The 15,757-nt window shown below is 39.5% G+C and overlaps 1 protein-coding gene across 1 annotated transcript in view; it reads right to left on the reverse strand.

Moving 5' to 3' along the window:
* The window catches only part of LOC104139643 (SAM domain-containing protein SAMSN-1), a 36,408-nt gene extending 28,638 nt beyond the window's left edge, over positions 1–7,770 (reverse strand). Inside the window, exon 1 of the mRNA XM_009667895.2 lies at positions 7,633–7,770. Within this exon, the coding sequence (XP_009666190.1) occupies positions 7,633–7,689 (57 nt within the window). The 5' untranslated portion in view covers positions 7,690–7,770. The remainder of the gene's footprint in view (positions 1–7,632) is intronic.
* Between the last annotated feature and the right edge of the window lie 7,987 nt (positions 7,771–15,757).

A 15,757-nucleotide genomic window follows, 5' to 3' on the forward strand; every position in this document is an offset into this window, starting at 1 on the left:
GCAGACAGCAGAGAATTGAGCTTTGTGAGTTCTTTTAGCTGCCTCGGCCACTTTGTCATCTTAGCTTCACACATCTGCTTTTGGCTGTGCTGTTGCTAAGCAAAGCCAATTCCTTTATCTCACTGCTGCAGGCTGTCTGTGACAAAGCTCCATCTCAGTCTCAAACATAATGAAGGAGGGAAAACAAGAAACTGCACCATCATTTTTCCTTGCTTTCTGGTTGAACAGCACTCCTGTGGTAATTCCTCTGCCTGAAGATGCCATAAGAAACCCTGCAGAAAAACCCTGAACCAAGTACTCAAGTATTTCATTAGCTCCAGATCTCACCTTTCAACATACTAGAAGAGCAATCCTACAACACCCTTTGAATGAAGTGTAGTAACCAAGTAGAGGAACTTACTACTTCCAACAGTTCTCAAGCAAGTAACCATTCAGCATCCAATGGAAATTAAGGACAGGAGAGTGAGATTATATCTTTTTTTCTTGTGAAGAGATGATAAAAGAGATGAAGGCATAAAAGGGTAGGAAAGGGACTAAGAATGCATAAAGAAGACATAATGGTGCAAAACATCAGTTGCATCTCTAGTTTTTTTTTTTTTTTTCCCAGAGAAGTTCTGTCCTGTCAGCCTCTGAATGCTGGATGATGGTGAAAGATGAAAAACTCTTTGCTATTGGCATTCACCTTACCAAAAGGATGCTGGTGCTTGTTAGGACTGGCAACGAAGCACCCTAAAGACTGTGTACAGCTGAAGGCGTTATCCATCTTTCTGTATATCCATAGAATAAACCAGGTAGAAAAATGGCTGTGAGGTGTGTATATGTATAGCCAAAGAAGCAGCTTGCTGAAGCAGTTCAAAATCTTCAGATTTTTTCCTCGGCTGGAATTTCAGCCTCAGATTTGGGAAGAAGGAAAAAAGTAAGAATACGCTCTTGGCCATACTGAAGGTTCAGGAAGATATAAAAACCTAGAAAGGTAAAAGTAGGTGGATATACATGAGAGATTTGACTTGGAAAAAGGTTGCTGATGATTCATCTTTCTTTAGAACACAAACACATATGGACACCGACTTCTTCATCTGATGTCTGAAACACAATTTTCCATTATGATTATTTAAAGGGCACATGACTTGCTAAATATTCAGAGTGTATCTAATCTGTAGCCTCGTGCCAAGCAGTAAAATGTCCAGAGCAAAAACACTGACGTTGCTAATTTGTGGAAAACAGTGCAGCTGTTCCTAATATCGAAAGTAACCCTGCTGCAAGCTTTCAGAAATAAAGGTCAAGGGATATTGTGAGAACAGACGCCCAGAATACTTTTCTTTTCTTTTCCTGGAATAGTTAATGCCTGTGATTCCAGCCCGTACATCAGGTGATGATTCTTCTGGCTAAAGTGTTTGTAGTCATCCACAAATTACTTATACCTGCTGGGCAATGATTGCTATATAATGACTTAAAGCTGGATTTACACCCTGATGTAGACTGCTAGAAGAATGTTTAAAACCTATGAAGAACTGTAGGACACATCCTCTACCTTTCCTGCCCCTACACAGCTACTGCTGTTTTTCAAGCAATGATGGGTCTCCTAGCTGATGTTTGATTTGGGGTCTTTTGGATTTCCTAGAAACATGGTATTGAAGCAAGTCCCATGCTCTACAAAGCTACTTAAAGAATTAGGACGTAAATAGGTTTCAGTGGATGTATGCTAATTTATTTCACCTTAGTATTTGTGTTGCAGTATTTGTCTGAGGGTGCAGTTATACACTGGTGTGGTTGACAGTTCAGTTTTCAAAAACGGCCCTAGAAGGGAGTTGAGGCATGCTCCTTGAAATACCAGAGAAACAAACAATAACCTTCATTGGGATTGTTACTGTAAGATTGTATTTCTATGACAACATTTCCTTCAGGAAATTTGCTTTCACTTGTTTTAAAATATTCAAATATCTAAGGACTTAAGCTTGGCTTGTGATGCAGAATCAAGGCAAGGAGTTTATTTTTCCACAAAGTTGGCCAACATTTAAAAGGTGCTGTAATCAAGGGAATTACCTGCCACAAAAGAGGCCAGGACTGGACCAGGCCACAGATGTTCCTTGCTTTTTCCTCCGACAGGTGAGGCAATCAATGGTTGTGTGGGTCCTCAATGTACCTACGTATCAATCTGAACACCAAAAAGGGAACTCTGGACATCCTCATCTGCCTACTGGCAAGGGGGGTTCTTTCCCCCCAAGACCACAAAAAATCTGGAATTTTGGAACCTGTTATAAGATATATGTTAACATATATGTTAAGATAAAAACAGTCTGAAAAAAACTTCCTGAGCCTCCTGTTGACAAAAAATCAAAAATGAATATATTTTGGCTGACAATCAGTAGTAAAGAACAAGATCCTAATACAACGGAAAAAGACATATAAGAGGAGCAGTAGTATGATTGTGAAGCCTTCTACTCACATGAGAAAAATAATCCAAGGTTAACTCTCACCTTGTTCTAGCTTTTTTATGAAGCCTGAGGGAGACAGGAAAGACTTTTTGAAAAGTCACCTGCAATCCCTTTTTTCCCCATCTACACATACATCGTTATTTCTAGTATCATTTTTTTCTTTCTCCAGACCTTTCTTGATAAAGGCCCACAGGTATTTCTACTGTAAACCAGATTCTTAAAACTACTTCCCAGATGTTGTCATCCATGTCTGGTTATTTAACAGAGTTCAAATGTATTTTGACAAACTATCTTTCTTCAAGAGGCAATGCAGTAAAGACCTTTAACGACACAACTATGTGTCATCTTTGCCTATGAGCATAAATTTGCACAGCGGGCAGTCCAGTGAAAACAGCTTATCATCAACTCATCACCTCTCATCATTGTTAGAATGAAATGCAAATGGAAACGAACATCACTTCAGTTATGGCTGTGAAAATTAGCATCTGCGACATTAACAGTGGCTCAATTATTATGCACTTAGAATTTCAGGGAGAAAGAAAAGAATGTAAAACTTGCTATTTTCAGTACTGTATCAGCCTATTCCTTTGAAATAAAATTAAAATCTCAGCTTTCCTCATGCAAGGATAAATCCTATTTAATATTCATTAACATTGAACAATCTCTTCAGTGCAGATCTTGTCCTGCAGAAGATCTAATTACGTCGTGAATTATTTTTGGTGTTTAGGTTTCCTGTACCTATTTTCTATTTTCTTGTCTTTAACACATATTCCCCATTAGAGAATGCTGCACAAGCCTCAGTCTGAGAAAAAAGCAGCACCAGAAAACTTACCTATAGCATCTGTCTGCACTACAGGCTCCAAACACTTAGGCAAGTGATAAACTTTACTCAGATGACAAATCCCATTGAAATCAGTGGGATCACAGCTAATTTATTCATTTAGGTGTCTTCAGGTTTAGGCCTTCTATGAAGAATATATACAAAGGGGAAATCTTTTCCTTATTAAATCTATGGCAAAAACATGCAATGATTTCTATGGGGGCAGGTTTATTTTAAAGCTTATAAAAAGTAAAATTATTGGTATAAAATAGTACTAGGGAACAAAGTTGCACAGTAAAATATTTTCTTGCATCAGATTTCCCCCTTTATTCTCATAGCCCTGAAAATAATTAATAGTCTATCACCTAAATAAACTAACATGGATATAATTAGAAGCTTGAACACATTTTTGCCTAAACAAAATGCACCGACCCTGACCTTGAATTGTTGTACACCAAAACTAAGCTGAATGTTAAGCACCAAGCATATTTGGAAGCAGAGTAAGAGAACTAAAATGTCTCAAACCTTTAGCATAAACATATATCACCTGTCATGTAAAATAATGACATAGGACTTTCTTCAATCAAACCAGAAAAAAAACAACGGCATAAAGTTGTATTTGCTTCAGCTTGAAGTAAAGCCAAGAATCATCATGCAGTTTTCAAGTTTACTCTACCTGTAGGAATTTCAGAGAGAGAAAGAAAGGAATAGGTCCTGCTCAGCATATTACATTGTGAGAAGTGGGCAAGACCAACGCAGTGAGGTTTTACAGATTACTTGCACCTTCCACTGTCATTTACACCTGGTCAAAGGCATAAAACAGTGTAAAGTGGAATGCAGAGTAGCTGCAAAATATTTTAACAAGAGGACTAATGTTTTTTGTTCCTGTGGTGCTAGGATAGGGTGCTGCCCAAAGGATACAAAAGAGGACCATATCCTGTATTATTTCTTAAAATGGTTTTCTTACCGCGTTTCTAAACCTGCTTCACACCACTCTTCAGGTACACTGAAATCTGTAATGTCACAGAGGTCAAAGGCTAAAATCCGTATGATTTCAGAGGACTCTGTTTCCTTCTCTAAATCAACTGCTCTTCTTCCCCACTCTCTAACAGGTGGTGGGACAGGCTGCACAAACTCGTAGTCGGAATACATCTAGTAAAAGCATCCATCCTCCCCACCTGCTATAATAATCTCCTACTTTGCAACTCTAACTCCACATTTACGCGAGCCACAGGCTATCTCTGCAGTGAGCTGCCAGGTCCAAGGCTGACTCAGGGAGCTCGGTGTGGCCATGAACCTGAGGGCTAGGTACAAGACCTAGTTTGTTTGATCTCTCTGGCCCACAAATAATACCACAGCTCAGAACTGCTACACCAAATAAACCAAGGCCTGTCCCAGCTGACTGCAAAGAAAGGAGGGGAGCAGGAGAGGACGGAAAGGAAGTGCTGAAAGAGAGCTGCCTCTTGCTGGATGCATTGATGGGAGGTGCTCAGCCTCCATCAGGATAGAAAAGTCATTTAAGGACCTGGAAGGAGACAGAGGTTAGATTAGAAAGAGGACAGGCTTGAAAGAGACAGCTGAAACCTACAGTTAAATTGAATTTCTTCAATAACCTGCACGGTATTTTTAAGCCTTAGGATTTTTCCTTTACATTTCAACTACCTGGGTCTCAGCTGATGTATAAGGTATAAATGTGTAATTCCTCAGCAGGAAATGCAGCTACAAAGTCAAACATTAGCAAAAGATCAGAATCCCTCCAGTACCTCTTTTGAAAACACATCTCTCACAACCTGGTAGTGAGTTTGACCAGATGGATTAAAAAATACAAAATTGTCACAACCCTCTCTCCCCAAAACCTACAGTTTTTATTTATATTTTATGAAACACAATATACTTTTGGGTTGACACCATGCGCAGAAAATTTTTCCTAAAAAAATTAATGTTTATTTATTTAGTTTATATATAGTTTTATAATATAGATCCCTGCAAATACATAAGCTGCCAGAAATGTAAAGCAGTTATAACTGCAGTACTATAGAAATCCTCTATAAGGAATAATTACTCTATAAGTAACAGCTACGAACACTGATATTTCATAGCAATGGACAAGTAGCAACCTTTTAACAGCAGAAGCTGAGAGTTGTAAGATGCTACTTTTTATCTGTCCAGCCTCTAACACATCTGCAGAAGTCCCTTAAGCATTACAGAAATAAACAAGGTAAGGTAAATGCATTTCACACTGAGAACTGGCACCTAGATACTGAAAATCTGTACTACTCCTGTGCTGCCCATTGCCTTGCCCACCACTACTAAAAGCTTTATACAGACAAGGATAGCAGATTGCCTAGACAGGAGTTTTAGCACTGGCCTTCCATGGTTTTCCTTCACCCCTATCAAAGGGCCTAACTGGCCACCAGATACTCTTCGTGGACATCAGGTACATACATGGGACATCTAAATTTCACATTAGAAAGTACTACAAAAATAAAGGCTTAAAAACACTTAAATTAATTCATTCACAGAAGTTCATACAATTATGGTAAAGACAACTGGTCACTCTGGGAAAGATTCAGCTGCCTAAAAAGATAGTTTTGGGGTCATCTTACAGGGCCTAAAGTAACAAATCTGACCTTCTTCCAACGCGCCAGACCATGGCTCTCCCACAGGTCTTGTGTCCTAGCTGCCAGCCTGACATGGATGTCTTGGATACAGTAGGGCGCCTAGGTTGGCCACCTAAAGGCAAGGTGAGATAGCCCAAAGTCCCTACTGTGGCAACAATGTCCTACCCTGGGAGTATAAGGAGAGACCTGATTTTGCCTACGTAAAGGCAGGGTAGCCAGGAAATTATCTAAGGAAGTCACTTGTGCAACTTTGTAACTTCTGCCATGAAGTAAAGACCTGCACCCCATGTTACCCAATTCTAGATTGAGCAAGCTAGTTATCTGCCTTGCTTAAATGGTGCACCTTTCGAAACATGCTACAATGAACCAAGAATTATATTTTGTGCAATGTGGGGGCTCTTTCCTCTCACATCCTTTTTGTGAATAGCACATTCAGCAAAACATTCTCGTTGTGGCAAGTTTACACAATCCTGTGCCAAAGTAGGCCAAGAGGAGATGAAGCGTTTCAATCCTGAGCCACTTCACCGAGACCTTTCATTTTTTGTAAACAATTGCAATAAGACAAAGTCAGCACAGCAAAGTCAGCAGGTCTGATAATCCAGCATTCTATTTAGACACGTTTTATCTCTGCTTTACACATATGGTGAATCACATCTGTGAACCTGATATATATATATTTTTTGAGAAGTCACAATGCCGGTATTTTAATAGCATGGCATGCATTCACAAATGACTAAGCAGTCACGGACAAAAAATCAGGCTGTTTTTTAAGGAAGGTATTATTCTGGAAGAGGAGAATGACCATATCTGGATTTTGCAAATATATAACAGAAAAGAAAATAAAGCCCATCCACAGAGTCTCTTGTGCTCCTTTCTTGCTTAACCTATAGTTTCACTGGCTAGTACTTATACTGCTTCCTTACCTATAAAACATAGTATGATAATTGAATAGAAGAAAATACATACGATATAAACAATTTAATTGTTAAAAAAACATACAACAGAATAATCTAGAGCTTTTTCAAGGCTATGGAAAAAACATTAATTTTAATCATTAATGAATCATAGTCTAAAACTGCAAGTGTGATACATAAAAGCCAATGCTAGGTAAAACCAGTAAACATTCCTGATGTCCAGTGTAGCACATTATCAATTTATTCAGAATATTTATTTCAGGATGAAAGTATAATCATTTCCAGAAAAGTGAAGATGACGAACACTGATTGCCAAGTGCCTTCTCCTCTTTTTGTTGTGATGATAAAAAAGTAAATTTATTAAAATAAAGTACAAACTTAATATTGTCTCTTATCCTTCACTAATTCTCACATGCTTTCTTGGGGCATCCTCAGTTTATCACAGGTGAAAAGAGAGATAGGGGTTTTCTATGAGCCTCGCTGTTAAAATACTGATGCAGAATATATCACAATGGGCAAAGACCACTACCAGGACTCATTAACACAACAGCAACAGCTTTATAAAAATGATTCCTTGTATTGGATCATTACATTTCTAAACTGAGTACATACAAATAGGTTCTTAAGATTATACCAGTGAAGCACTGTCTAGCACATCAGGAAATCCTAAAGTACTCATGGTCATACTTTCCAGCTCCACATTTCTGTAGAGGCTGTAAAATCTTCAGAGCTACTCCACTGCATGATGACCAGTCTTGGACCCTTTCAAACATCTTTTAAATACTCCTTCTAAAAATTGTTCCCTTTATTGCTCATTGTTAATATAACTCAGATGTTCCTACCTTTGGCTTTTGACTCCTCTCCTTATCAGAGACGTTGGATGGTTTTCTCTTCAACATGTTTAATGCAGCTTTATCCAACTGATGTGCAACTGCCTCTAGACTGTAACCCAACTGAGTACGACAACACGTAGTGCACAAGTGTACCTCAATTGCAGCAGTTCCTTATTCTGTCAGGATGTGGCTTCACCCAGCGTCTTTGCAGGAGTAAGCAAGTTGAAATACTTGTTCGGGGAGGGAGTTAGGAAGGAGGGGAGGAAGTGGCAAGGGAAAGAGAAAAGTGCACTAAGGAGATTCTTTGACAATGGCGACAGGCTTCAGAGTGAGAAATGCTTTAAAGGTATTCCTTTCTGTGTTACCAGCAGGCCTCACTAAGATTTTGCACAGTCTCAAGAAAACCCACTTCTCCTCTCTCATTTTTCTCCCTCAGCCTCGTGGCACTAACTGCACCCTTCATTTCAACTTGTGCTGGGACCCATATGTGAAGAAACTGTATTGCTCTTTGCTGAGCCTCAAGTAATCTTATTCCCCAGAAGATCTGCACTGCACTGTGCTACCTGGTCGAGCTGTTCACTGACTTCTCCCTTTCTCTCTCAGCTGTATAGCAATGCAGTTACTGCAAAGAGATTAAAGGACACTACTCGGGAAAGAAAGGATGCTTTCTAAACCCATGTCTTTTTTTTTTCCCCCCATGGTGACATAATTTTTGGCCTTTCATCACAAAATTTGGACACCGTGAAATAGCACTTTTCAGTCTTCCACTGTCATTGATTTGATGGCAAAGTAAGAAGGAGAAGCAGCAAGTCTTTCAGAACACTTACAACGAAGAGTCAGAGGAGAACAACAAACTTAAGTCCTTTATACTAATTTTAAACATACAGCCAAGAGGCTAAACGAAAAGCAGAGATATTAAGACTTAGCTTCGAATTCTTGCTTCATTTTGTTTGATATTGTTTGCCAAAGTCAAACAAATAAAAAAGTCTTGAATATCCTAAATATAACTTAATTGATTGTGAATCATAGCCCATGAAACCTGAAACCATCCAAAATTCCCTGCTTTTTGCTGAAAGAGGGAGGCAAATTCTCTATTTCAAACCCAAAACTTTTGAGTCACATACAGCTTCAATTAAATCTTAGTTTAACATTACTACAAATGGATGAAGAAAGCTATTTCAAAATAAGCTGTATAGAGAGCTACCGAAAAAAAAGGAAAATCTTCAGTGAAATTCCATTTTTTTCCAAAATTGTGGTAACTTTTTCCAAAATGAAAATGCATATTTTTTTCAATCAAATCTACTTTAAGCAACTTCTACTTTAAAATTTCACATAGGTAAAAACTCTTTAAAAAAAGTCACTGTGGAGGTCTCTTGCACCGAGCAAAAACTCATGAGCTCTTCTGAGTCCGAACACTCAGTGCACTTATCTTAGTAAAACTCATCTGCATGTCATCCTTTTAATATTGTATCTGGGTGAAATCAAACAACTTCAAGGGATGCTAAAACAAGAAACCATCTGAACTGAAAACCAGTAGTTGAAAGATGGTAAGAGATGCACAGCTCTTATTTCTTAAAGTTGCCTTTCTCAGTCCCATAAACACTTTTAACTTTTTGAAACATGAACGAAGGTGACAATACTACATAGACAGACAGTCCCTCTGCTGAAAAGCTCTCTTCCTCTGTCACATGAATACTCCAGGGAAAAGACAGTACTTAACAGATTCATTCTTATATCATTTGCTATTTGGACTACTATTTATATGACTAAGCAAAGTTTTGGAGGCCTTCTTGGATTCTGATGGATGGGCAACTGAACGGACTGAGGCTGACTGATGAAAAAATAATTACTATATGGTAATGGCAAAATGGGATTTTCCTTCCAGACCGTCTGAGAACTGGGTTCTTGGTAAGGTGAGGAGGAACTGGGGTTAAGGAACAGGATTGCCAAATATAATGCAAGATTATTCTTTGGGTTAGCTGTATTGTAATGGCGTGCACGTTGAACCTTAACCCTTTAACTGAGATGTTTCATTTTCCATTTTAATCAGAGCTACAGTTATTTACAATAAAGCTGATTTTATTTGATTATTATTAGCAGTAATAATGAACTCCGAGGGATGCATTTCTTTCATATATCTGATAACAACATTTGAAAAGTCCATTTAAATTTTTTACCATAAGGAGGTTATACTGTGGATATTTAATCAACCTCGGTAATTCAGTAGGGCCATATGTTGTTATAAAAGCTATCTGTATGTTTATAGTAATTAAATCTGATTATTTATCTATATAGATGTACAATGCAGTATATTGCTTTTCTTTATAATCTGATCCAAACATCAGGATTAAATCAGACTGTGCTGATCATTAGACTGTGATTTCCTGTCTCAGGCCGCTGTTAAAATCTTCATGATTAATAAAATGGGAACTCATCTGAAGAGTAATATATGAGCTTCCTTTCTGTAGAATATTTATTGTTAAACAGGAGGAAAGAGGCCATTTCAAGAGATATAGTACCCACCTATATCTATTTCCTTTCCTCATCCACATATTAGAAAAATTATAGCAGCTTGAAAGCTGACCTGATTATGTTCTTGCCCTTGGAAGGCTGACCCACACACTAGTTTTAAAAAGTAACAAAGTGAAGAAAAATCAAACATATAACACTAAGTTCACTTAATCTAGTAAATCAATACATTTCAAAGAGGGCTCTTCTGAATTAAAAATTAGTAATAAGCTTGGTGCTTATAGCCTCTGTATTTCAAGCTGATTTTCAAGCTGATTTTCGAAGAATGAATGTTTCTATAAAATTAAAATAACACTTCTCATACTCTGTTTTCTGTTGGACATGATTACAGGGAACTTACTCCTTTTCCTTGCTGCTCTTTGGGCCTGATCCAAACCCCAGTGAAATCAATATAAGTTTTTCAGCTGAATTTGATGGGGCTTGAATTCCATCCTAAAATATCCAGACAATGCTACTCTTCTGTCTGGAAAGTCCTATGGGGAAAAAGGTTTTCCACTTAAAAATAATTAAGAGGAAACCATGAGAATGATTCTCACTGTCAATACATTTGTAAAGGGCAAGAACACATTATAATTTACTATTATCCTGTATTCCGTTTTAAAAAAAGATGCATGATGGATGGCCCTGGATACTCAAGTGCTTTACGTGTCTCCCACATAAGATCAAATGCAACAACAGTGTCATATTGCCTCTGTGGCTCCATCCAGTTACTTTGCCTTGAATGGAGAGAACATTTCCAAGAATGAAAGTGTAAATTTTTCAACTTGTAAACTTATATATTTGAAAGGATATTCTGATAAAACTAAAAGCAGAATGCAAAGTAGAAGGAATGGTTTGGCATAGTCATCATCTGTCAAAAAGTAAATGAAATGAAACTCTTTTATCATATTAGCAACTCATTTTTTCATAGTCCATCATACAAATCTGGCCCACAGTTTAACCAGATACTCAGAGATACCTTTGGGCTGCGCATTGCTTTTCTTTATGCTAGGCAGTCCCTGATTATGCTGCCTTTTTTTTTTTTTTAGTTAAAATAAGAATTGCATTTTGTAGTGCAGAAGGCATCACTACTTCAGCCTCAGCTTTTACAGCCATGCGTCTCTCTGTGTGATCTAGCTTGCTTAGATATTGCAGAAGTCTCAGAATAGCAAGTACAGCTGAGTGAATAATTTGCAGTGAATAATTCACTCAACAAATTTAGCCCTTATTTCCTCAAGGAATGATCACGAGCAGAACACAATTTCCTCAAATGTATTAATTATGGGTCAGAACATAGCTAGATACTTCCCTCTCCTGGTCTAATCTGTGTACGGGTCAGCCATAGTTACAGTCACTGTTACTTGCCAGCACAGATTCTGTTCTCTCCATGAATGACCACAGCAAAGACACTGCAGAAACTAAAAGGAACAAGGGTGAAAAAGTAAAGTTAAGCCCTTCCTCCCCTGCAGCAGCCCATAAAAGAAGCCAGATGTTGCAGGCTGGGCTGCCTTTTTAACTATTTAAACTAAACATTGACTTTTTTCTTTTAACTCCAGAGACTGAGGCTGTGATTTTCCAAGAAGATTCTGGGGAACAGAGCTGGATGCTTAAGGTCCTATCTTTAAAACTCACAGCAAACTGTAACCATTCAGTACTTAGCACTGCAAATTGGTCTGTAATGCTTAGAGGCCTCTTTCATGCACCAAAGTGTGTAATTTCCTATTGAAAAGGCATCCATATGCTTTTTAACAGAAGAAAAAATGAAGAAGCTACAGAAACTCAGAATCTTTGAGAGACAAGACAGGACTAAAGAACATTTTAAGCCTACACCCTTGATCTAGCAGAGCTGAAAATCGTCTTTGTCGGGACCCTGTATCAAGAAGATGCCTTTCCTGCACCAAGTATAATTCTTACAGAGCTTGCAGAAACTGGCTATTCAGTAAAGCTAATAACTAAATATCTCAAGTTTGCATCAAAAACTTGACCTTCTGTAAATAATTTAAAATCATGCCATACGTTCACTAAAACAGCACCAGGGAACAACAGCAGAGAAGAGTGTAAGCTTGTTTAGGTCACAGTCAGGGCACAGAGTGGCAGGAACACCCTCATCATGCAGAGTCCCAAGAATTCTGGATTCAGTCTCTCAGAGACTCTCGGTCTTCCTGCTCTTCCTGAAAAAATAATTTTGTGTTCTTTCTTCTCTTATGCTAATCCTTTGCCACTAAGGTCGATAGAATCACAGTGAAATATAGCAGGGACAGGCTACAGAGCACCACTACCAAAGCTCCTACTGAATTTAAAGGCATGTCTAGTACACACAGCAGTTGCTACTGGGTGAGTAAGAAAAAGTGTCTCTTTGCCAGGCCCTCAGAATATGTCCTTGGCATACTTCCAACATCTCCTGGCCTAAAGGGGAAATGAAGTACCAAAAAGTTAGCTCAAACTTTGATCCCAACACATTCTCTTGTATTAACCTTAGATGAACAGATCAGTCATACCTACACTATGTCAGGTAAGCGCTAACACTAATAAAAATCTATACTACTGTGACAGAAGGATTCTCAAGGAGATTGGCTTTCACCTATTGAACAAAACCCTTTCTTATTACCTTGAAGAGTAAGAGCCAAAGTTGTATTTATATCTTCTAGGTATTCATGTTGGGAAAACTCAAAGTCAGCAAGGTTGGTGTCTTGTAAAACACAGCCACAGGCTTATCCAGCATCCGTGTAATAATTTCCAACAGATACGTGTGCGTCACTTGTGGTTTTCCTGTAGAATTTATTGTAAGCAGAACACATTTTACCGTCTGTGACAAATAACAGAAAGCAATTGGCAGAATGATTCTGCTGTGGGTTCAGATATGTATGTGAACAACACTTTCTCAAAGTGAATGTTAAACATAGTTTAAAGCTACATTGCAATGTTCATGCCTAGAACATCTCACTGGATTTGGTTAGTGAGCACTGGGATTACTGATCAACTACAAGAGCATTTTATTCATTTAATTTGCAGGTTTATACACCTGCAGCTCAGCCTCCCAGAAATGCATTTACAAATAAAGAATGATTGCTGCCTTGCACATCTATTCAGAAAGCCCAAATATGAGATTTTTGATAAAGGGAACCGATATAAAAACGCATTTAGGCTCTCTGTGTTAATCTTGCATGCAAGACATGACATACTTCATTCCACATTTTGAAGATTAGTTTAGTGCATAAGCACTGGCAACCCAGCAAAAGACTTTTTCTAGGCATGTATATGATGTCTGCCTGCCTATCTCTGATTAGAATCACGATCAACAAAAGTAAATTCTGATTAACTCTAATGCGCAGCCTGCTGGCAGGAAACTCTTTGTAGTTTGAGCCGTCTTTTACCAGTAAACATTTCCTGCTGAATTTCTTCACTGATGTCCGAATGTCAAGTTGCTACACCACCATAGCATTAGAATGGCTGTTTAAACACTGACTGGGAAAGGAATAAAAGGTAGTACACTCTGTACTCACTTGCAGTGCTCCAATTTCATTTTACTTCTAGTGGAAAAGGCTAGTCTTCCTTTCTCCTTCAGCACGGTTTCAAGTGGGTGAAACTCAAAATTTGGAAGTGATAGAGCAGGGACAAGATGGCTTTATTTGCAATTATTTATTTTCTTTCTACCCATCTAACTGACACGATAGTCAAGAGAAACCCCAAAAATTTCTTCGGCAAACATATTTGATTATTTTCAATCTTACATTTGATTTTATTTTTCTTAAAATGCTCTGTATAGAAGCTGTGGGCTCACCAGTTGCAACATGTGATTCAGATACTAACATAAATGGCAATATCTTCAAAATCAAGTGGTAATGATGTGGGTCAAACTAGCTCCATCAACAAACCTGCCAAATTGCACACACTGAGAACAGGACTCATGCAACTGGTTTGCATCTCATACTTGCACATTTTTAGGCCTGAATCTCACTGTATGAAGGTCTCTCTCCATGAGTCTGCTTGGCACATGCAGCTGGTTGGCCCGACCCATTGTCTCTTAACCACCCACCACTGAGGAACGGGGCTGCAGAGGATGCGTAGACTGCAGGCAGTACTGAGCTCCCTTGGGCAGAAGGGGAGGCATGTTTCCCACTGCAGCGCGGCACCCAGTCCTCCCCCAGCTCTGCTCCCTGTGTGTGAAGCACTGCGAGGGGGGATGACCACCCGACCTGCAGGAAGGCAACCGTGGAGGCAACCTTGGAGCCCTGCACCTGATGGATGGGTGCGGGTCTGGCTGCCTGGGCTAAGGGTGGTGCAGGTGTCTGGCCACAAGAGGGCACAGCAGCGTCCTGCCCCTCCTTTGCTTGGGAGCTGTTTTTAAGCTCAGGCTCTCACCTTAGGCCTTTGCATGAGCTACATGGCAGCTCTACCTGGTTTTGCACCTGGCTGGCCCTGGTCCTGGCTCTGGCCCTGGCCCTCTGACTTGACTTCTTTTAGCTTGACTGTGCACCAGCCTCGGCTGGTACGAGCTGGCCTAGCAGTCACTGCACCCATCACTGATTGCAGGTACTGCCCCTGGCCATGCCCTGCTCGGTGAGGATGCTGCCCTGCTGGCCTCGCAGTTCCTTTTGGCTCCCAGCTGGCCTCCCTTTTTGGGGCATCCTGCCTTCGCTGCTCCCTGACATAGAAACTAGCTGAGAGCTGCTCTTCGGTTCAGGGGATTTGGAAGAACCAAGACAGATCCAGGCCTGAAAAAAAAGGCCCTTAGAGTAAGCTATGCTCAAAGGAAGCAGTTACCTTGATGGTAACAGGCTCCTTGGGCTTTACTGGGGTGCTTCAGGCTCAGGCTGAATAATCAGAATTGAATAAATTGCCTCAAGTCAGCTGTGCCTCACTAACTGACTAGGAACATGCTCTTGGCCCATCACAAAGATGAAGTAAAACACTTTCACATAAAGTTATTTCATTAAGGCCTTAAGATAATGTATTTTATCGTAGGCTTACTGTGGGCTAAAAGCACTCACAGGGACAGGCATGGTACTGAACAGGTATAAGTTAATTATGTTTCAGTAACTTCTCTTGGGAGGCAGAGAGAGTGGAATGAGAAAGGCCTCCTCTATATCCCACATCTGCATTGGGTGGAAAGACAGATGCATACTTTGCCCCTTCACAAACACCCCACTTTTGTCCCGAATCCTCTCTGCCAATCCCGATTACTTTCAATGTATTATCCAACTCTTGTCCCTTTCTCTTCCCCAAAAAGTATATGAGCGTTTTGGCTCAATCCTTGCATACCATTTCTCTAGAAGGTTTTTTACTACCTTACTCTCACATATCTGATCCTTGTTACTTCCTCCACACACATTATCCTGTGTGTCTTCTATGTCCTTGCCTCACTGCTGCCAAGGAAAGCAGATGTAGATGAAAAAGCTAAAAAGCTTTTCCCTCCAACTGCTCCATGAACTTTTACTGAGCTACAGACTGGAAGAGCAAACTGGAGAACACAGTCTCACTCAAGGAGTAGCAAAACTCTGAAAGTTAGCTTTAGGTCTGTCAGTTTACAGCAAATAAAAATGTTTGTGTGCATAAAACCCGATAAAGTCTGGTAAAACTGTGATGTAGCTCCTCTAGTTTGGGAGGTTAAAGTTCACAAAAATCT

This window comes from Struthio camelus, chromosome 1 (assembly GCF_040807025.1).
Source record: "Struthio camelus isolate bStrCam1 chromosome 1, bStrCam1.hap1, whole genome shotgun sequence".
NCBI classification, from domain to species: domain Eukaryota; kingdom Metazoa; phylum Chordata; class Aves; order Struthioniformes; family Struthionidae; genus Struthio; species Struthio camelus.